The sequence below is a fragment of the Chenopodium quinoa genome, unplaced genomic scaffold, assembly GCF_001683475.1.
Source record: "Chenopodium quinoa cultivar QQ74 unplaced genomic scaffold, ASM168347v1, whole genome shotgun sequence".
Classification (NCBI taxonomy): domain Eukaryota; kingdom Viridiplantae; phylum Streptophyta; class Magnoliopsida; order Caryophyllales; family Amaranthaceae; genus Chenopodium; species Chenopodium quinoa.
Window position 1 is genome coordinate 793,003 of NW_018744702.1, and position 24,145 is coordinate 817,147.

The 24,145-nt window shown below is 32.7% G+C and overlaps 2 protein-coding genes across 2 annotated transcripts; both read left to right on the plus strand.

Moving 5' to 3' along the window:
- Positions 1–576: 576 nt before the first annotated feature.
- Positions 577–1,272, plus strand: LOC110702766. The gene is made up of 2 exons (XM_021880512.1): positions 577–1,004; positions 1,089–1,272. The coding sequence occupies exons 1-2, from the start codon at positions 774–776 to the stop codon at positions 1,227–1,229; spliced, it is 372 nt and encodes a 123-aa protein (XP_021736204.1). The 5' UTR covers positions 577–773; the 3' UTR covers positions 1,230–1,272.
- Positions 1,273–8,670: 7,398 nt separating this feature from the next.
- On the plus strand, positions 8,671–15,805 carry LOC110702767 (B-box zinc finger protein 22-like). The gene is made up of 3 exons (XM_021880513.1): positions 8,671–9,060; positions 11,142–11,654; positions 15,188–15,805. Exons 1-3 carry the CDS (start codon positions 8,878–8,880, stop codon positions 15,422–15,424), a joined length of 933 nt encoding a protein of 310 aa, XP_021736205.1. The 5' UTR covers positions 8,671–8,877; the 3' UTR covers positions 15,425–15,805.
- The last annotated feature ends 8,340 nt before the right edge of the window (positions 15,806–24,145 follow it).

The following is a 24,145-nucleotide window of genomic DNA, read 5'->3' on the forward strand; positions in this document are numbered from 1 at the left end:
TTGAATTATATTTTTGTATGTAAAAAAATTATAAGTTCCCTTTTTTTTTTTTATAAATTTTCTTTAAAATTTTGATGTTCTTCTTTTTTTAAGTTTTTGCAATTTTAAATTTTTTAAGTTTTGTTAGTTTTTTGTTTTTGGTTTTTTCTTTGCATTTTTGATTTTTTGTTTTTGTTTATGTTTTTCATTTTTTAGTTTGTTGTTTATATTTTTTGTTTTTGGTTATATATTTTGTTTTTGGTATATTGTTTTGTTCATATTTATATTTTTTTATGTTTATATTTATATTTTTTATGTTTTTATTTATATTGTATTGTTTATATTTTTATTTTTTATGTTTATAATTTTATTTCCGTTACTTGTTTATTTGCTTTTGTGTTTATTTTCGTCCTTTTTTGTATTTATATTTTTTGTTTTTGGTAATATTTTTTGTTTTTGTTTTTGTTTATGTTTGTTTTTTTTTTGTTTGTAGTTTATATTTTTTGTTTTTGGTATATGTTTATGTTTATATTTCTTATGTTTATATGTATATTGTCTTGTATATATTTATATTTTTTATGTTTATAATTATATTTCCGTGACTTGTTTATTTGCTTTTGTGTTTATTTTCGACTTTTTTTAATTTGTTTTCGTTATTATGTTTCGTTATTTACTTGGAGTTAGGCATCGCAATTTGGACCTGGTGCGGGGAAGAGTATTGACGTCGTGAGGAGTACGATCTACTGAATCAGTCCGTTGACCGCCTGCGCTCCATACGGTTATCGCTTGACAGGATGTCCCCCTTAGAGGTACAGTGGCCGGAAAACATGATATCCATGTGGGAGCAGTTTCCGATGGTTGCCCGCCTATGGACGGCGGAGCTGCAGCGGCCGCCAAGTGGGGTGACTGCCATGTGTGACCAGCACTACATGGAATGGTACATCCGGCACTCGCACCCGAGGTTGATCAAAGACATCGACGACGCAGATGATGACGATGTGCCACCTGCCACTGCCTCTTATGCGGTACGTCTCATCTTTTATTTGTTGTTCTCTTATTTTAATATATATATGTATAATACGTCGTTTCATGTTTTTTGTTTTGTGTAGTGGATGGGCAAGATTATGCAGTTGGGACACCGACTTTTTGAGGAAAGGGACTGCATGACGAGTGCATCAGGCAGAGCTGTTATTGACGATCTGGAACGGACCCTTGAGCAGTGGCAGTGGGCGTCACAGAGGGATTACTGATATTTGAAATTAGACATTATCTTTTTAGTTTGTAATATTTGAAATTATTGTTCTTAGTTTTTAAAATTCAATATTATCTTTTTAGTTTGTAATATTGTGAAATTATTGTTGTTAGTTTTTAAAATGAAACATTATCTTTTAAAAATGAACACATAGAAATGACATAGTATTGACAATACAAGGCCTCATAGTAAAAGGTAGGTGTACATCAACAAAAACTACATGGCAATTAAATTGTTCCACTGTTGCACGCGAGCATGGTACAAAGCATCCCAACCCTCCACGCTTGCTCTACGAATTTCATACCACTTCGGTATGATATGTGGGACCGGAAAATCGGGTGACATGTCTAATCGGATAAAATGTCTGTATGACGGCCCAAGAAATCCAATAGCAACGTCCCTTACCGGTCTGGTGACGGTCTCGCGCGAACACCAGGGCAGAACCGTTGTACATGGATAATAGGCTCGACTATGTAAACCAAGGCCGAAATGCATGACTGCACCCTTCACTTCCCAACCGTCACGCCTTTGATGTTGTCGAACCTTAACTCGGAACTGACACCCACAACCTTTTCGCTTTGAGTCAAACCGAATCGCTTTACTGAAATCTCGTTCTTCTCTTTTGCGATAACGGTCGCATCTCAAAATGCGATCCATTCTACCATCCCGTTGAGATTTATGAGTTGCTACTACTAAACAAAAGCCTGATCTAATTGCAACCTGTTTTGCCCAATCAATCGCTTGTTGAGCATCTTCGAACAGGCCATCATGTACAAAAATCCCACTGTAATCATTTCCGTCTCCACCATAATCCTGTAACAATAACATATAACGTATAAATATAATTACATTAAGATTAAATTAATACACTTAACACAAAATTATCACAAACGCAATTTCTAAATTTTAAATTTCTAAATATCATTTTTATATTTAACGCATAATACATTTAAAAAACAAAATAATAACACACATTTCATTTCAAATTTATCAAACATAAATAAACAAACAAAAAAAACCATAATAAAAAAAAATAAACAAATACAAAACAAAATAAAACAAAAACAAACACAAAATAAAAGATGCATTAAAAAAACTTAATTAAAAAAAAAAATTAATTCCCTCCAAAAAAAATTAAAAGGAAATAAAACAACACAAGCAAACAAAAACAAAAAAATTCCAAAAAAAAAACAAAACAAAATAAAACACCACAAGCAAAAAAAAATCAAAAACAAATAAACAAAAAAAAAACAAAACAAATCAAAAAAAAAACAAAAACAAAACAAAACCAAACAAAAAAAAAACAAACAAACAAATCAAAAAAAAAACAAAAACAAAACAAACAAAAAAAAAAAAACAAACAAACAAATAAAAAAAAAACAAAAACAAAACAAACAAACAAAAATAAAAACAAACAAACAAATAAAAAAAAAACAAAAAAAAAAACAAAAAAACCAAAAAAAAAAAGGGGATTAAATTAAAAAAAAAAAAAAAAAAAAGAAAAACAAACAAAAATAAAAACAAACAAACAAATAAAAAAAAAACAAAAACAAAACAAAAAAAACAAAAAAAAAAAAGGGGATTAAATTAAAAAATAAATAAAAAAAAATATATATATATTCCCCTAGTGGCGCCTGGCCAGGACGCCGGAGCCACGGCCTGGGCGCCTGGTCAGGACGCCGGAGCCACGGCCGGGGCGCCTGGTCAGGACGCCGCCGCCATGGTGGCGGCGTCCTGGCCAGGCGCCCTGGCCGTGGCTCCGGCGTCCTGGCCACGCGCCACTACCATGTTCGAGGCTTCTCCACTAGGCGCCGTTACCACGGTGGCGGCGTCCTGGCTAGGCGCCACAACCACGGCATGGCCTTTTGGCTAGGCGCCAGCCACCATTTCGTCCTTACGATGCGTTACGAACCTCGTTTTCCGATGACGACGGCGATTCTCCGGTGATCCTCGGCGATCCGGTGCTGCTCCACATTTTTTTAGTGCGAAAAATTTATCTTCGGTTAAAATTATAAAAAGGGCAAATTTGTCAAAAAATTATAAAATGTGGGCTTTATGTAGAGATTTGCGGGCGATGAATAACAAGTCCCGTAATGTTTAGGGGAAGTTAAAAAAAATTCTCTAATGGTGTTAACGATTTTACTTTATTTATTTAAACCTCACCATTAGCATTTTTAGGAAGTAAAATAAAATTTTACAAAAATGAAAAAGATATTGATGTTCAAGGCCTTGGAGGAGCTTACTATCTTCCTTTCTCTTTAATGCTGATTATGAATGTTTGTCTAACCAATATAGTGAAGAAGATGAGAAGGATAGGCTCGTATAGTCGTATATGAGCCGAAACAATCAAAGCATTCAAATGGTATTAAGTCAAGACAGGCCCTGACATGATATGGCCTTAAAAAAAAAAAAAAAAAAAAAAAAAAGAGCTCGATATGATACAAACACGAGGTAGACATGATACTAATTCTCTATGATACATGTTCTTTAAACTTGGTGATTACATTTACAAGCTAAGAGACCGAAAATTCTTGCGTGTGCATCAAAATCAGTTCTCTATTTTTTTTAGATGAATTTTTTGTAAAACGTTTTTTTTTTTTTTTTTTAATTAAAAAATGAGGGGTAGCTATAAATCATGATAGGATAGGTTTTTTTTTTTTTTTTAATTGCACTTATAATGGGTGAAAATGTAATTTTTAAAATGTTGAAGGGTATTTTAGGAAAATCAAAATTTATCAACCAAATTATCATTTCTCTTTATATAATAATAATAGATTAATGCAAACTTATTTTACTAAACTAAAACTATTTTTTTTGCTAAACTTAATTTATTTTTATTAAACTTAAATTATTTTTATAGAATATTGTATTATTGTTTGGATTAGACGAAGAAAACAAAGCCTCAATACGAACTATATTATGAATAGTAAAAAAAAAAAAAAAGTCAAAGTGTGTCAATCATTATGAAACAAATGAAGTATTACAAAAATGCCAATTGGTCTTAATAGCACCAACTATAGGTTGGGTGCTGATAATAGCACAACCTTAATTGAGTGCACTCTATATCGCAAACTATTAAGTTTGGTGCAGAAAAAGTCATAAATAATATCGGAGACTGGAAATTCTACATGCCTTTTAATTATAATTCACTTATTGCCCCCAAGTAGTAAAAATTAATACTTCTACTTGAATTACACCGACGTAAAAGAGGAAAAGACTAAGGGCCTCTTCACATTTACTGAACTGAACTGATTGGAGAAAAACTGAACTGAACTGATTGGAGCTGAACTGAACTGAACTAAGCTGAAATGAATATTTTATGAGGGAGGGAAATTAGGAGTTGAACTGAGTTGAACTGAACTGATTGGAGCTGAACTGAACTGATTGAAGTTGAACTGAACTGAACTAATTGAAGTTGAACTGAACTGAATTGAAATTAAGTAAATGTGAACAGGCCCTAAGATCAATCCTAAAATCTTAGGCAATCACTTGGCACAGTACAAGTCATTCTTTAAATTGTAATTTGGTAAATTATAGATTTATGAAACTCAATTTCTACATTTGTATTGAATACATGCATTGGGTTACTCTTCTTTTTTTTTTTTTTTTTTTTGACATAATTTTATGAAATTAGGTTATTCTTTGGTATTATGATGATTTGTTGATATGATGTGTTTTCTGGATGAATTTGCATAATTTGTGTCATGAAATTTCAATTAAGACACTAGAAAACTTATTTTGCCAAACATAATCTATTTGATTGCAATTCATCATGAATTACAAAATATGTTAAAGAAAAGTAATTAGGGAGTATGTGCTAGGTATCATAAAATAACTAAATAATTTAGGGAAAATTAAAATAAATAAAAATAAAAAGGGGGGGGGGGAAACTCTTTTCGATGTCATTTAACACATTTTCTGCACCAAACTTAATAGTTTGTGATGTAGATTGCACCCGGTTAAGGTTGTGCTATTCATTGTACCCAATCTATAGTTGATGCTATTGAGGCCTAATTTTACCAAAAAAAATTACAAATATGTAGAAAAAGTTAATCTCGTCCAAGTTAGGATTTTGACCGATTTATAGGTTCAGTCAGATTCCCATACTAACGCGACCATCCCGTCTCTAAATTTTACAGGTAAAATATCATAGTCCGATCTCATTCCATATGGTCCAATATAGGTTGGCAAAGAGGCCTACAAAATCAGGATGCACAATATAAACTTATAAAGCCAGTTATACAAGCTGACAAGCTGTCTTTGTAGTACAAGTGTGTAGGCGCTTTCAAAACATGAAAGTATCGTAGATCTTTTTCTGTTGTCTCTCTTTCTTCCTCAAATATGAGCCCCAATTTGACTATTGAAATTGAAAGAAAATCTCAAGGTTCTTGGCCTTGTCCACTAACACCAATCACTTAACCACCACGTGTTTCTTCTTTCCCCTCTATTTTCCACCACTTTCATTCATTCTTTAATTTTAACACTCCTATTTAATAATATCCCTTTCTCTAAACCCATCCCCATCTCATACTAATTTAAATATATTTCTTTTAATTATAAAACAAGTTTTTGGCCTAAATGATGTCCCCAATCATTATATATATTAAAAATGAGCTTTTATACATAGTAATAACAATTATAGATTGTTATTATAGATTATTGTTGAATATTTATGTATAAGATTAAACATTAAATCTTCAATATTTGTGATTATAGTTAAGTCTTTTAACAAAACATTTTAAGTATAAGATGTGTTATTGGAGTAGTGGTTGAAGTTAAAGTTTAATGAAATATATCAATAATAAAACATTATGCAACATTTTTATCTTACAAAAATGTATTCAAATTTCGCTTATTTAGTATCTTACGTGTCATAATAATACTAATTTATCGCCTACGTGACTCTATACTTGGCGAAAAATTGGAATGTCAAGTGTCAATGCTCGTTGCCTGCAAGACCGGTTTTATATATTAGTGATGATATGATATAGATAAAATTTATAGAAGAGAGTATTTCATAGGTTTTACAATATCTAACTGTTTGACCTTTCATATTATTTATATAAGCGTATTTCTTTCATTACACTTTACTTGCAACAGTTTTGATCCTATATATTTATATTTGTTGAAGGATTTAATTCAACCAAAAGTTTAAACTGATCTGAGGCCCAAAAATATTAATCTTTAGCTATTAATGTCTTAAATTAACTGAGTAAAAATCTTTCAAGTTGGTATTATAAAACTAAACATTAAGGTGAGTCTAAATGTCTAATAAGATTATACTTGACTATATTTTGTTTTACATATCAATCACTAGTTATAATAAGTTCTGATTATAGGCTACCTAAGTTCAATCTTTAATTAGTACAAATTAGATGAATCGAATACGTTGCTTGATTATATTTTTACTTTTGTATATATCACGATATGACTTAATAACAGAGTGTATGGATGATGCAATAATGTTGCAAGTACAGTACATCCTCTGTGTCTTTTTAGATGTTTTATTTAGTTTGACCCACACCCTTTCCAATCTGTATCTTTAACAAAAATGTAAGTATTTAATTAAAAAAAGTACGTAGTATAAATTACGGAGTATATAAAATTGATATTAAAAAACTAGCGGAATAGGTGGGGGGGGGGGGGGGGAGGGGCAAACTATGTAGTTATATTTTGTGCATGAAATAATACAGAGTATATCGAGATGTTAAAAAAAATGAGGCAGCAAAAAAAAAGTGTCAACGGAAGGTTCGAACTTGAGATTTAAGGAACTCAAATTTTACCCAAAATCAACTAAGGTCTTGTTCTTTTGAGCTTCTGAGCAGAGTAGGGGTCAGCAGAGCAGAGCAGATTTCAAGATAGCAGTACAGAGCAGAGCAGAGCCGAGCCGAGCAGAGCAGGTTTCAACATTATTATTAATACTATTGTTAATGTTATTATTATTATTATTATTATTATTATTATTATTACTATTGTTGTTGTTGTTGCTGTTGTGTTGTTGTTGTTGTTATTATTATTATTATTATTATTATTATTATTATACGATTTAAGTGAGTGAAAACATAAATACATGTGTACCATATTTAAAATATGTTAATAGTAGAAAGATAAAAGACAACGGTTTACTTATATTTATTTCACAAAAATTTTAAAATAAAATGATTTAATGAGTAATAATGAATATTTTTATGAATTTATCTTAATCATATATTTTTAACCCTAATAATAATAATATACAAAGTACTACTTGAAAACAACCTCTTTTTATAAAAAAAAATCTTAAAATGTTTGGAAAGATTTGAAAAATAATTCAACTAAATGAACTAACAATCAATACCCACAGAAAATGTTTTTACAAATTGTGATTCTAATATCAAATGTTTATAAAAGAAATTGTTATTATTATTATTATTATTATTTTTTGAAAGAATTGTTATAATTATTAGAAATTATTATCAATAATATTATTAAATATTAATTCTTAATATTTTGAATTATTAAATATTATTATTGATAATTATTATTATGATTAATAAATATTAATTATTATTAATATTAATAATTATTAAAATTATTTTTAATATTAGTAATTATTATAATTATTCAAAATAATAAATTATTATCATCAATACAATATTAATTATTATTATGGAATATTAATTATTATTGTTGTTATTATGAATTTTTATTTGAAAATAGAGCAGAGCAGATTTCTTTTGAGCCAAGCAGATTTCTTTTGAGCAGAGCAGAGCAGCTCTAAAGAACGGGGCCTAAGGATCTGTTCACATTTACTGAACTGAACTGAATATTTTATTAGAAATGGAAATTAGGAGCTAAAGTGAATTGATTGAAGCTGTACTGAATGAACTGAACTGAAACTAAGATGAAATGAACAGGCCTTAAGTTATAATACACTAATTGGTTGTTGATGCAGTGGTGATTGAGAATGCACTTGGTAGGAGAACCTGTGACCCCCCGCAACAACAATTGGGAGGAGACTAAAACCTAACCACCCAAAATCGATCCCGAGCCTGAATTAGCCCAAAGGGTGAACCAAAATCCAGGGGAGGCCAAGGCCCACCTCAGCCCCTAGTTCTGCTCCTTCATACATGATTGTGTTTAATCTTATGCATATAGCCAAAAAAAAAATAAAAAATGACTTACTGTAAACTAAAGAATTTTTAAAATGATACTCGTAATTCTGTAATATGTGAATAGGATAAGAATCAAATTGAAATATTTAATTAAATTTTTGTTAAAAAAAAACAGAGGAAGTGAAAAGTAATAGTTTAATTTCTTTTTTAAAAAAAATAAATAAAAATACTGTAGTTTAATTAGGAAGTGTAAAGTCAAAGAATGGATGGACAAAAGAAGTAATTGAATTGAATTTAAATACTGTCCTTAAATTTACCACCAAAATATCTTTCCTCTTTAGAATTTTTTAATTAATCAAAACATCCTATCCTTCCCATTCCATTTCTCCAAGTTTCGGTGCATTCACTGAACCCAACCAACAAAAAAAAAAAAAAAAAAAAAATCAACAGAACTTGTTCATCACACATTTTTCTGGTTTCCAGAATCTCTCTGTAACTCCACCATTTCATTTTCTCTCTCCTAGGGTTTTGCATTAATTTGTATAATCAACCATGAAAATTCAATGTAATGTCTGTGAGACGGCCGAGGCGACCGTACTTTGCTGCGCCGATGAAGCCGCCTTGTGCCATGATTGCGATGAGAAGGTTCATGCTGCTAATAAGCTTGCTAGTAAACATCAGCGTGTTTCTTTGTCCAACTCTTCTTCTCACATGCCCAATTGCGATATTTGCCAGGTTTTTTTTTTTCTCTGAATCTCTGATTGATTTTTGTTGTTGTTCTTTTTATTTTTGATGGTTTGATTTGATTATTGATTCCAATTCTTTGATTTCTGCGACCTAAATTTTTTTGATGAATATTTTCCCCTAATTTTGAATTGGGTGTAGTAGAAAAATAGTTGAAAATACAGGAAGTGCTGTAAATCAGGATAATTTATTCTCTATGTTTTTCCTGATATTTTTTTTTTGTAGTTTCCAACGCTTATTTCAAATGTAAATATATTTAATTAGGAAAAATTAGTGTAAAGTCTATGTTTAGAAAATAAGAATTGAGACGAGTTCTTTCAAAAAAAAAAAAAAAAATAAAAAAAAAAAAAAAAATAAAAAATTGAGACGAGTTTTTTGAGATCCCACATGACATTGTTTTTTTACGGAGTATTTATTAGTACTTCGTATTATAACTACGGATTAATATTTAGGCGAGGATTAATTGTCAAATGTTTGGTTTTGTAATCGCGCCATGTTGTCAAGATAAACAAATAGTGACAAAGGGAGTATGATTAAATTAATCATTTTTGGATCATGTGTTAAGGTACAAATGACCTAGTTTGACCCTAAATAATTTGAGTTATTTGGTAAATTTATTCAAAATCACATTCGTTTGTTTAGAAAGACTTGCGTGGACCTGGTTCACAATAATATTATTGTGGACCCGAGGTTTATACACACGCAACTGACATTATTTTGGATATAGTGACCCTTATTTTGAACATAGTAACCATATTTTCAACATAGTAACCTTTATTAATACTTGTATAACGTTTAATGTTATTGTGAATTTAAAATACGACGTTATGACCCTGATTTTAACATAGTGGCCTTTATTATTCATATTGAATATTTTATCAAAAATATTAACCTCTTATAGCCTATATATTACAAAAATGACTTTTATTTCAACTGAACTTTTTTTATTATTATAAAAACCATTTTTATATTAATAAAACAACTATAATTCCTCTAATGATAGTGATCCACAATAAATTAGTGTGAACCAGGTCCATTTAAGAATTTGTATCGTTTGTTATGTATCACATTCGTTTGTTATGTTATTACCATATAGATGGTGTTACTATAACAAAATTATCATTCACTCCGTCCCTAAGTAATAGGGCAATAGGGGATTAAAGGGCGTTAATATAATTGGATTGGTATACGATAATTATCCCTATCAATTTAAAAACTTACATTTTTTTATGTCACAAGCCCACAATGTAGTTTGTATGGGTTTGGTTTATTTATTTATTTATTTTTATTGAGGGTAATATGGACAAATTAGTTTTCCTGTTTAAATTTAGAAAGTTGACTGCTATTTCCGGACATTCCAAAATAGAAATGTGGCGTATATTTAGGGACAGAAGGAATATCTTTTTTTTTTTTTTTTTTTTTTTTCTAATTTTATTATGGTTATTGTTTTCGAATTGTGCAATATGTGAGGTAGTTGATGACAAAATATCCTAATAGCACTAGTAATATTGCAGCCCCATGTTTACTCAAACCATTCAAATTTGTGAAATATTGTTTTGTTTTAGGCTGTAGTATATTGCTTTGAAAGGTAGGGATCAGATATAAAGAAGAATTATCATATTGTTGTAAAAAAAACATTGGAAATGTTGATCAAATTCTGGATGTCAAATCTTTCTTATTTGCTTCCAATATTAATAAAGTAGCAACATCAATTTGGTATTGATAATCAGCACTGTAATTCTCAAATCTGCTCTGATGTTTATGGGGATTTTCTGATTTTGAGAAGGAAGGCAATCTATGACATGACGTAGGGATGATGTGATTAGTATATCAAGAGATGTATCAGTGTATGAAAAGGATATATGGGTCTATGAAGTAAGATATTGTTGATGTCATGATGTGTACCTTAAGGGAGTCCAACCTTGGTAAATGTGATTTGCAAATATTTGGTTGCATCAATATTAGGTCAATGGCCTTGGCATTTGTATACTATTTTTGCTGTTTCTTTGTTCACTGCATTTCCCCTCTATACTTACTTTATTTGTTATGATGCGACATGGAATGTATTGCAGGAAACAGTTGGCTACTTCTTTTGCCTTGAAGACCGAGCTTTACTTTGCAGGAAGTGTGATATTTCCATCCACACTGCAAATGCCTTTGTCTCAACCCATCAAAGATTTCTATTAACTGGAGTAAAAGTGGGACTTGAGCCCACGGAACCTGGTTCTTCTTCTTCTGTAGGGAAAAGTCATTCTGGAGAGAAAGTCTCGGATGGTGAAAATCGTGCTACACTAAAGAGGAGTGCTCCTGCATCAACCACCACTGAATATGCCAAAGCTGACCCTGTTCAAAGAGGAATTGAGGCTCTTATGCCATCTAAGAGGAGCATGACAAAGCTAGTGGCCAGTGAATTTCCCAAAATTCAACCTGTGCAAAGTAGTGCTCTTGAGGACATAACTCAATCTAGAATGACTGTAGCTGGTGGTTCTGCTGCAGGAACCCTGCCTCAGTGGCCCATGGATGAGTTTCTTGGACTGAATGACTTCCAATTAAATTATGGTTTCCCCGACAATGGATCATCAAAGGTATGCTTATAGTTACTTTTATCAAATATCATGCTTAACCTCATGTTTTGGCCTCTGCGGGCTCTGCCCTTGAAGAAGATACAATGCAAGGTATCCATTGATCAGATGGACTAAAGGTTGTCTTTATTTGGGGAGAGCGTGGGTGGGAAAATAGTGATGATAATTATTACAAGGTTGGGTTTCCTGGGTTTGTTGAGGCTTGGAAGTTGGCATCATGTTTGATAATTATCCACAAGCCTAGTTTTCATCATTCTGAGTGAGTATTTGACGTTCTGGCATTACTTGGGTTGCCATAAGGATGCCCTTAGCTTGCGGTAGTGATTGAATCGATGAAAAACTAATGACTAGACAATGTGCTAAAATTTATTTCTTATTTGCTAACGGTGTCACGTCAACGCTTAAGGTTTAGTGTGCCTTCTGTTCTTTACTATATCTCTTCAACTTCTTAATAGAAAAGACTATTCGATGGTAGGTCTCACAAACCCCAGGAAGAGAGATGCTTTGTAAGAGCCCCTCCTTTGCAAGATCCCTTGGAAATCTCTTCAAAGTTTTTGCCTCATTCTCTTATGACAACTGCCTATTGTCAATTTACAAAAGCAGCTACCTAATATAAAGTTTTTGTTTGTGTCTCTGTTACAAACTGCCGTCAATGTGGCCAACATCTCCCCTGCTTTTAATTATTTTCCTTTTCATTTTTCAAATTCCTTTCAATTTAAAACCCCCACACTGTTGCTTTATTAATCTTGCTCAAAATCCATCATAATTTAAGATCCAGGCAACAAATTGATTGTTGGGCTCACTATAGGTAAGTTCTCCCTTTCTTGAAGTTGTAATTACTAACTAATATCTCATGTTAGTTTTTTTTTTTTTTTTTTTTTTTTTTTTTTTTTTTTTTTGACAAATCATGTTAGGGATTTTACATTATCGGGATTAATTTCAATTTAGGTTTTCTAATTTGTTGCAATTGTTCAATACTCCAAAAGAAGGCTTTGATTGGGGTCATTGTTTGATTATATGCTGAAGTGGTCTTTATGTCAGAGAATGAGTAATGAAGTAAGAACAGAAGAACATTTGCAACATAATAATCTTATTTACTATTCATCTCCAAACAATCACATACCACATCAATTCCTTTTATATGCTCATTAAATATAGTACAATTTGTGAGGAAGGTCCTTTTAAGTAGACCTTTTTGTGACAAAGGCCCTTTTATAAAAAAGGTGGCACAAAAGGTCCTTATATCATGTTTAGGTTGTGAGGAGGGTCCTTTGACCATTTTTTGGCATTGACTTTGTTATTTTTCGGCCAAAAAAAGTCACATCAAAGTTCTCTCTTTTCTCCCTCCTCTTTTCCCTCATTTTTCCCTTTTTTCCCCTATTAAACCCTAATTTCTGAAAACAATTAACACTATAACTTCAATTGTAATCACATAAATTAAAATTGAAGGATATTCAAAGTAATTCAAGGCTAATCCTCCCCACAATGAGAGAAATCAGGGAAAAAAGGGAACTTAATAAATCACGTGCTTTACCTGTGGCTTTTTTTGGCCCGGAAATAAAAAGTCAACGCCGGAAAATGGTTTAAGGACCCTCCTCACAACCTAAACATGATATAAAGACCTTTTGTGCCACCTTTTTTATAAAAGGGCCTTTGTCACAAAAAGGTCTACTTAAAAGGACCTTCTTCACAAATTTTCCTTAAATATACTACGTACCACAATATTAAAAAATAGAACCATAACTAGAACGTACAATAGACTAGTAACCATAAATTGCAGGCTATTATCATGTCCCTATAATTAAGGAACATTACTTTAAACTCGCTCTACTGCATTAAATTAGTAAAACTATGAAGCACTTCTCTTTTATTTGTCATTCACTTCTGACCACTTGATAAGTTTTGTTGATGCAATTATGCAAATTATCACCTAGCATCATATCTTTGAAGCACTTCTCTCCATGCTTGATGCACTTTATCCATCTTTGTTTTTTTTTTTTGTCCGACCTCACTTTCCATGGTGGTTTTTGCTCTACATTTATTTGATAGGTCATTGTTTCCTCTTTTTTTTTTTCATCATTTATTTGATAGTAACCAGTGAGAATGAATAATTAAATATGAAGTTAAGAACAGTTACTACAATATAACTTCATTACTATTCATCCTCAAATAATCACCTTTTTTTTTTTGACAAACAATTAATCACATTTATAAGCTCATACAACATACTTCATTACTAAAAATAAGCATCATAACTAGAATGTGGAATGGCCCACTAACTCAATAGCATCCACTAACACATTAACAATACTCATAAAATAATCATCTCCCTATAACTAAGGTTCATTGTCAGACTATCGACTATTGGAACTCCTTGGTCTGCCCTTTTTCACCTACCAAGAGTTCCAACGAGCAACATCCCAAATTGTGAAAGAAAGTTTCAGAAAACTGAGTGAGGGGGAAGGATTAATGATTCCAGAAAATGAGTTTAAGATCAGACGTGCAATCCTTTTGATGGTTGTTTTTTTTTATCTCTTTCTCTCAAGTAATTCGAATCTTCCTTACTACGGCACAACTTAAATGTTTTCAGTCCTTGGCTGTACAGACCATTAATCTCATTCATTTGTTTGAGTTCCTTTAATGGACGATATTGAGCTCCCTTCATCAACATCCCTGAAACTCTTTTATCTTAGGCCATTAAAGGATCCCATACCAACCCTGCAGTAAATGAAGAAAAGTTGTACTTTGATTCCTAATCGGCTGATCCAAACCTCAATGAGCAAGTTGTATTTAACTGGAATCCTCCTTTAAATTCTGGCTTTGTTAGCATACTATACTTAGCAAGCTTCTTGGCCATGATCAAGCGTATAAAGAATCTGGTCAAACAAGTACTACATTTTAAAGAAATATTCTGCAGGCTATTTTAGGAAAATTCCCTCAGTTTTACACAGCTTCTAGATAAAGAAATTACTATGGTCCAACACTGAACTCAAAGTTTTTGCTGTGTTAGCTTATCTGCCTGCGATGATATGTAGTATGTCCTTTTCCTTGGGTAATTGCCCCTAGACATCTGTTGAGCCAATATTGTTGTCTAGTCATGGACCTGCCATATTAAAAGAAATTTTTGAGGGTGAGGTGATATACCCATAAGCTAAATATGAAACCTTATTATAAAGATACAAATCATAACATTCACAGCACCTGATACATTGCTAACAGCCTAACACATTATTATGGGTAACTAAATATCTTAAAATTTACAATTGCTCTGATATCTGTAAGAAAGCCCTCCAACTTTGAAGAATTGGGCCTGATAAGTTATCTTAACTTTCTTGGTAGGTAAACCATGCCTTAGGTCTTTTGACATATATATATATATAGGCTCTACACGTACTTTTGCATACATTAGTTTTGGTATTCTTGGACTACTGCTGGAGGTTTATCTGTGTTCTGTCTAAATTTTACTCTAAAATTGGTAACTCTTTTTACTCTTCATTTCCTTCAGCATTCATCATAATCTGTTCTCTTTTTGACAGGCTGACAGTGGCAAGCTTGGAGACTCCGACTCTTCAATTCTAAGGTCCATAGAAGATGATTTGGATAGCGATGATCGGTTGGGCCAGGTTCCAGATGTTTCTTGGACAGTGCCCCAGGTGCCATCACCACCCACTGCGTCAGGACTGTATTGGCCCAAATCGTCTCAGCACATGGTTGACAATGCTGTGTTTGTGCCCGATATATGCTGGCCACAGGGGCCAAATTACTTCCAGTAAACGCCGTGATGGTAAAAATGCAGTGCTAGCCAATCTATTTAGGTTTATACTATTTAAATCTAGCAGGTCGACCTAGTGGTTTAGGTATCAACATAGTTTAGTGTAATATTCTTGTGGTGTACTCAAATGTGCTAGGGATTTGTTAATTTTTCAAAAAATGTCTGATGATGGTTGGGACTTCACAATATGATGTATCTTTATAATAACTTATTCATAAGGGGGGAAAAAAATATAGAATCTGTATTCGAAGTGGGGAAAGTAAATACGCCACAAGACTGGAAAGACCTGTTAATGTTGTGAGAACAACTTTATTTTTTCGCTTTATGTTTTTTATTTTATTTTTCGAGCAAATTTCACTTTAAGTCATTCTGTTCAAATTTATATTACAAGTTTATTTACTATTAGGTTATCCTCGTACGATGCACGATTCGAATTAATCTTTCTTATAAGCATCAAACATATTAGATATGTGAAATTATAATTTAGGGGAGAAACTAGGTTAAGTCCCGTGCATGTACAATAATTTAATTACATTAAATTTAAAAAAATTAATATAAAAATAACATGGATAAAATACAATAACATACTTTGCATATGTATATATATTCTTTTTTGGCATATATAGTGAAATTACACCATTGTTAATTAAAGATGGCACCAGGCCAGCCCGAAGCGCGGCATGAAAAAAAATGACACGACATGGGCACGAAAAAAGCACGGCACAATATTGTGCGTGTGGGTCGCGCCTGGACTACCTTTATTTGGGAAAAGCATGATAAAGTGCGGGACGACAAGGCGTGACACGACAAAGCATGCTAAAATCAATGCAAATTTGATAAGGTACGCAAGCCCGGCACGGTGGCACATGAGCCTGGGTTGAGCACGGGCCAACTTTTTTGAGAACTTCGGTCGGGCACGGCATGACAAAAAAACTCGTAGGCCGTGTCATGGGCCGGGCCTAACTAATCTCATAGCACGTGGTTCTGGCACGAGACGCGACCTAGAGCCATCTTACAGTTAAGTATTACTAAATCAAAATATGTTGACATTATTTTTCTCCTAAATTTGTACACATGTCGCTTTCTCATAAAAAATTTGCCACCTAAATACTTTAATGAGATCATTTTAAAATTTTTATTTTTTTAAAAGGAAAGCTACTTTTTTATTTTTTATTTTATTTTTTTATTTGTCTTTAAAATTGTTTCAAATTGATACTTTTACACACTACTATGCAACCTATTAATCGTTAGTAGCTAAAATAATTTTGACCATCATATTAATAAATGTTCTCTTCCTATTCTTTTTTTTTTTTTTTTTTTTTTTTTGAGAAAGTTCTCTTCCTATTCTTGTTCCCCTTTCTCTTCCATTACTGTCATTTGGTCACCATCATATATATATATATATTTTAGTGGTAGCTAAGTAGGATAATTGATTTTAATGGTAGTCAAGTAGGGATTTTTTTTTCCCGAGTTTTTAGAGAACCAAGTTGGATAATAGATTTTAGTGGTAGCCAATTAAATACGAGATTGTTAATTTTTTTTTTAAAATTAAATAATTTAAATGACACGTAAACAAAATTGACAAATGAGATTTCCCACTTTAAATTAATTAAATATAAAATATTATCTTTTGATATTAGGAATTTTATCTAAATATAACAAATTTTAGCACATAAATATACGTGTAAAAAAAATTATTTTAAAAAATTCAAACAAATCGTGCATCGCACGCCTTCATCTAGTACAAATTAATATTTCACTTCCCCTCTTCTCTTGTTATTCTTACAATTGAATTATAATTCCTTACAAATTTATTTCTTGGTTCGTTATTTTTTCTAGGATTCCAATCTTCTTAGGGTTTGAGTTTCAATTTCCCAATCCTCAATTAGAATTTTATTATTCTTCTTTCTTTCTTAATTGTTTGATCCTTGTTTCTATCTATCTATACTTATTATTTAAAAAATATAAATTATTTTTATATCATTTATATGCCACATGTCATCACAAATCACTCATATGTCACATGTCACCTCTCTTTGTTTATCTTAGCTTTATGCATTCCGTAACTTACAAATTCTAAAATGAATCTGGTTCACACTAATTTATCGTGGACCACTAACATTAAAGACAATATGATTGTTTATTATAAAATAAAAAAAAGCTCACTATATTAAAACAAAGGTTTTTATGTTGAAATAAAAGTTAGTGAGACATTATAAAAGCTATAAGAGGCTAATTTTTTAATGAAATTTTTAATATAATGGTTAATATGAATAATAAAGATCACTATGTTAAAACCAAGTCACTATTCAACCTAGTGTCATACTTTACGTTCATAATAACATTAAAAGTCACACAAATTTTAAAAAAGGTTACTATGTTAAAAAAAAGGTTACTATTGCCGTAAAAAAAAAAAGTTACTATATTAAAATTAGGGGTCACTATGTTGAATATAATGTCACTTACATGTGTATAACCTTAGATCCACAATAATATTATTGTCAAGATTTTATGTCCGACTTGCAAATTTAATTAAGTAAGAAAATGAAGTGTTTCATTTCCATAATAAAATAAAGTTGAACAAATTAGTACACATTATATAAACTTATGAAGTATAATAAAAAGTAGTTTTTTAATCTCTTAAACTTAAAATATAACAACTAATATGTTATTTCATATTTCACAATATTCACGTATATATACCTAATTAAATTCCTTCATCTTCTTCCACAGTTTCATCATCACTCTTTTTTTCTTTTAAGTTACACCTCAATGAATTTCAAAAAAAAAAAAAAAAAAAAAAAGTTACACCTCAATGGTTATGAAACAAGTACTTCGTATTTTATTACAGTATATTATAAGTTCCAACTATTGAAAAGCGTACCTATACACAAAATAACTTAACTAATAATTCGTGTATTAAACGAACAAAAACGCTAGCTCCAAATCTCCAATGTTTATATACAAATATACAATGTTATGCAACATGATATAATTTAAAGAAATATTAAATTCTAACTATGGATCGCACGGGAATAACCTAATAATAACTAGTAATAATTATAAAGTTAAATTTAAACCATTTTTTTTTTGTGCAGTGTTAGAGCGAGCTTCTTATCCTAATGCTCCCCTTCTCCTCAATCTTCATTACCATGAACTCATGAAGCACACTTTAGGTATCCACTTGTTTATTGATAATTTGGTCTACATTGCTAAAAGTCAAACCTTTTTTTTTTTTTTTTTTTTTTTTTGGAAATTAACATTAATTGGTGATACACAAAGTTCGGGCTTGATGTCAGATGGTTGTTTGCTTGTATCCATTAGAAATCTTAAGTATGTAGGATAAATCATGTTATTGGTGAAATGAAGCAAAATTTATGAGCTTTTATTATTATTATTATTTTTTTATTTCAATATATTTCATCCTAAGTTACCAACCATAACAATATATGGTATAATTTGCCAATTCGGTAAAGCAAGCACATTGACATTCAACGGCTGGCAAAAATAACCTTGTTTAATGTCATACAAAGTACATTCAACGGCTGGCAAAAATAGCCCTGTTTAATGCGGGGAGCTATTGGAGTATTTGGTCATCAAAGAGTCTTGTGAAGGAGGGGGTACTATGGAAGGTGGGCGATGGTAAGAAAATTAATTTATGGAAGGACCCTTGGGAAGCCGATGCGGAGGGCCATTTCATTCTGAGGAAGTGCCTACTCTACCAGGGTAAGTGACATTATTGTCACTGATGGTAGGAGTGGAATCATGGGATCATCGATGAGCATTTTGTAGAAAGGGATTGAAAGATTATGATCGTTGCCTTTTGCGTTGATTAACCTTGAGTATAAATACGCATATACAAGAGTTATTTAAGGAAACTAACTAGCTACAAACTAGGCTAGGATATATACACTTACCAAACTAATTATATACAAAGTCAACCGAATATATTTGCATGTATTCTAACAATCCCCCGCAGTCGTAGCGGGAGACTCACGAACGCTAAGACTGGCACAAAAGTCATCAAATAGTACTCGGGGAAGTCCCTTCGTAACACTAGTAGAAAAAAGGCAACCCTCAATTGCCACCGGTTCAGTCCAAACCGGTGGCAAAAACCGGCTAAAAAATGGGCAGGGTTTTAGACCAAGCACAATGGCACCGGTTCAGTTCAAACCGGTGGCAAAAATGCTTAGACCACTGGTTTGAACCGGTGCTAATTTAAAAAAAAAACCCGCCTATTGTGCTCCATTCTCTTTTGTTCTCCCTTTTCATTTTCCTTCTCTTTCGTTCTCAATCCCTCCTTCTCCCTTCAAATTTTGCTCCCTCCTTCTCAAACTTAAACACCAGCAGCCGTCGTCCTTCACCGGCCTTCGTTCGTCACCGACCTTCTCTTTTAACGGATTCTAGGCCCGAAAGGCACAGGAGCAACCAATCACAAGCACACAAGCCACAAGCTGCCCTTCCTCCGCCACTGCCGCCGTGGCTTAGCTGCCCCTCAAAGCCACTGCCACCGCGTCTTAGCTGCCCCTCACCACTGCTGTTTTGCCCTCCATCTCTCCTCCCCTTCCACCTCCAATTATGGTGGTAATTTTCACCTCACTTAGGGTTAGTTTCATTTTTTTTGAGCATTTTTAACAAATTTTTTTAAGGCTCTACCTATACTTTGTTTTGCAATTTTAACAATTGTTGGGCATGTGAACAAACTAAAGTTAGGGTTTGTGAATTTTAGGTGGTTGCATGTATTTTGAATTTGTGAATTTTAGGTGGTTGAATAGTGAATTAAGCTAAAAAAATATAGTAACATTATTGTTAAAATGCCTTAGCTGGTGGTTTTGGTGTTATTTGGTGGTAATTAAGGTGGCAAGTGGTGGGGGTTTTGGTGTTATTAGGTGGTAATTAAGGTGGAAGGTGGTAATGGTTTTGGTGTTATTAGGTGGTAATTAAGGTGGCAAGTGGTGGTGGTTTTGGTGTTATTAGGTGGTAATTAAGGTGGCAGGTGGTGGTGGTTTTGGTATTATATAAGGTGGTAATTAAGGTGTTTTGGCAGTAGGGGAGTGAATATGGTGCCCGGATTGTTGAGCAGGGGAGGCTGGAATTGAGTGGCTGGTTTGGTTGTGGGTTGTAGCATTGATTGAGTGAGGGAGCAAGGGAGTTTTATGTTTTGGTGTGGTGGAGGATAAGGTGAATAGAGAGAGAGAGTGTGTGGTGTAGGATTAGAGAAGGGCAAGGGCAACAACATACTTTATGAAAATTGGCATTTGACCCTGTAGACATCTAAAAATGTCTCCCCAAAACCAAACCCGATGATGAACAACCTTTCACCGTCACTATTGGTCGGGTTTAGTATTTAATCCCGAGAGTGCTTAAAAAATCTTATTTTATTAAATTCATATTTTTGAACAGTCCATGGATTAGTCTTGATGTTTGGTAAAAGCATAGTTTTAATTTCAGCCCAAACTTATTAATTAATTTTTAGCCCAAGCCTTTTTATTTTATTGTTTTATTATTTATTTTTGGCCCAAACCCTTTATTTATTTTTATTTAATTATTTTCTTATTTTAGCCCGAATAATAAAAAGCCAGAAAAGGCCCGAAATTGTCAATCGACACTTAAAATGCCGAAGGAAATTAGGGTTAAAAATGTATTTAGACGGAAAAACAGGCAGGAATTTCCCGCGCCACGGCAGGTACCTACCGTGTCACGAGAATCCTTCTCGTCTGACGGTGGGATTTCCCGTGACACGGGAGGTCTGCCGTGACACGGGACATTCCGTGTCTTTTCCGCGTAAACCCTTAACGCGTTTTTTTTATCCCGTTTACTGAAAATTTCCCGCGTCACACCAAAAATGTATTGTGTCACGGGAAAGTGTACCGTATGACGGTGGAGCTTCCCGTGTCACGGTACAGTCTGACCGTGTCACGGGATACTTTTTTAGGGTTTTTATCATTTTAGGGTTCCGTGTGCTCCCTCAGCACATTTTCCCTATAAATACCCCCTCATTTCTAATGAAATGGGCACCGAGGAATTCTCTGATTTAATTTTCTCTATTCTATGCTTTAGCCTAAACACTACCCTACCCTTTTCTACTTCAAAATTCCTTTTTCAAGTACTTAAAGGAGTCCATACTTTACTCGTGGTTCTATCCTTAAGCCAAAGCGTGAAAGGTAGAACTGTTTGAGGGTTTGGCCCCAAATCTACCTTACTTTATTTAATTTAATTTAATTATTGCTTTATTATTTCCTTGAAGTTACTAACAATTTATTCATGATGTAGAAATTTAAAGGAACGCGCGGAATGTGAGTAATTAATTAATTTCATTACTCTTATTTTATTTTATATTGCTAGCATCATGATTAGGTTATTTTATATTTGATTTGACTAATGATATTATTGCTAAATTGCTTCCAATATTAATGTTTATTCTATTATTTTTTATTGATCACCATATTTCATGTTTAAAGGGAATATGTAATTGAAAATCACGCCTAATAAGATAATTTGGACAACCGGTTTAGGGTCCTTTTAATCTTATTATTAATTGAAGTGATCACAAATATTTTAGAATTATGTGTGCATTAATGTTCCACCAATTTAGTTAAATAATAGTTTGGATCGAATTGAATTATTGTTTGTATGCCTTTGAGATCACAGGAATGCTTTTCAATATAAGAATCGAGTAGAGGCCAATACGGGCGAATGTGACTCCATGACTCACTTCGTACCATCATCCCCGATCCTCGTTTCGTGGTTCCGAACCATATGGAGTTAGTAATCTCATGGATTATGAATGGGGTGTAACCTTCACGGGTTAATCGTTGTTGCCTATCGTTGTCCCTTATTCGTGGTTGCCTTTTATGATCCGTGAACGGTTTACAAGTTCCTTAAAAAGTTGTTAGCGGCTCCCTACTTTCCTTGTCCCTAATCGTATTATGTCAATTCCTACTTCCTATGAGGGCCAAGCATATTCACACATGCTTTTAACGTAGGCGCACTTCAAATGACGCCTAAAGACCCTAACCTGGAAGATAGACTCACTTGACTTGAAAACCAAAGTCGAACTCACTCCTACACACAAAACCGCGAAAAGGATTGGGACAAAGAAAATTACCAGATAAACTATACAAGCAAATAAAAATCAAATAAAATAAACTTAAAAACTAATAAATAAACCAAATAAACCAAAACACGCCAAAATTACCAAAATAAAAAGAAACTTTATTAAATAGAAAACAAGAGAATAATGTTGACATTTTTGATATTTTATTTAATAGAAAACAAGTGAAATACCTTTTTTGTTTATTGAAAAAGAAACTTTATTAAATATAAAACAAGTGAAATACCTTGTTTGTTTATTGAATTGATTATTTAAAATATAATGTAGTGGAATAATGTTGATATTTTTGATGAATCAAGTAATTTTTTTTGTTTGTTTTTTTTTTTTTTTTTATTAATAGATTCATTCATATGTGAAGCACGAGTTTAGCATGAGGACTATATATTGAGTTCAAGTGGGTAGTTCATAAGTGTACATCTATTGTACTTGCTATATTGGCATGAATTATAATGTTTACTAAATTATATTTCTTTCCATTTATCCATTTAATAAAAGTTTATTCATGATATTGCAACTTGTGTATTATTTAATTGCAAATATAGAATTCTTGCATCATCATATGCCTAGATACCCGTTCAAGGCTTTCTCATTAGGAGAAAGTCTTGAATAGTCCCCGGTTGGTACTGTTCTTGAATGTGTACTCTCACTTAGGTGGTGAATGTATGTCTTTTATTTTGATTTTAAGGAACATCTTGGCTTACCATTTCCTCACTATGTTCTCTAGGTACATATGTAAGTAATTAATTATCTACATTGTGTACTTGGAGAACTAGGGGGAATTGCTGCCGGATTTTCCTTAAAATTGAAAAGTTGACATACATTCACTAGTGAAAGTAGACATTCACGGATGGGTTAGGTTGGAGTGATAAGGACCCTTTGGAAACATGCATTTTTTCACTATATGAATGGTATATTCACGATGTGTACTTGAATTTGATTTACATAAAATATTTAGCAATTAAACATTATTCATTATATGTTGCCATATATGTTTAGAGACAATTTACTAAATGGAGAAGGATTGTGGTTGGATGTATGGTAGACTCGATACATTGGAATTTGTGAATGGGGTTCAAGAGTTTTGCGAGAGGGCTTTATCTTATCAACGCAAACTGGGTGACAAAGGCCTTTATTGTCCTTGTGTTGATTGTAATAATGTGAATGTGGTCGATAGTGTTGAAATCATTAGAGATCATGTATTATGTCGTGGGTTTAGGCATAACTACCATGTGTGGATTTGACACGGTGGAAGGTGGAGAGTACAGAGGGGATCTTGATTGGAATGATGTGTGTGTTAGAAGCAAAGAGATTCATGTGGACGAGGAATACGAGAATGATGACTATATTGTTGATAATGGTGAGGATGGACCTGATGATGATCAGGCGGATGAGGTCGAGGATGAAGACGTGGATGAGATGTTGCATGGTGTTGAAGGTGGCGTGTTTGAGTTATTATCGGAGGCTTCCAAAAAGCCTTTGTATCCTTGGTGCAAAAAATACTCCAAACTATCGGCCGTGCTAACACTTTTCAACATTAAGTCGAAACATGGGTGGACGAACATTAGTTTTATTTCTTTGTTGATCGCATTAAGTGATATGTTGCCTGAT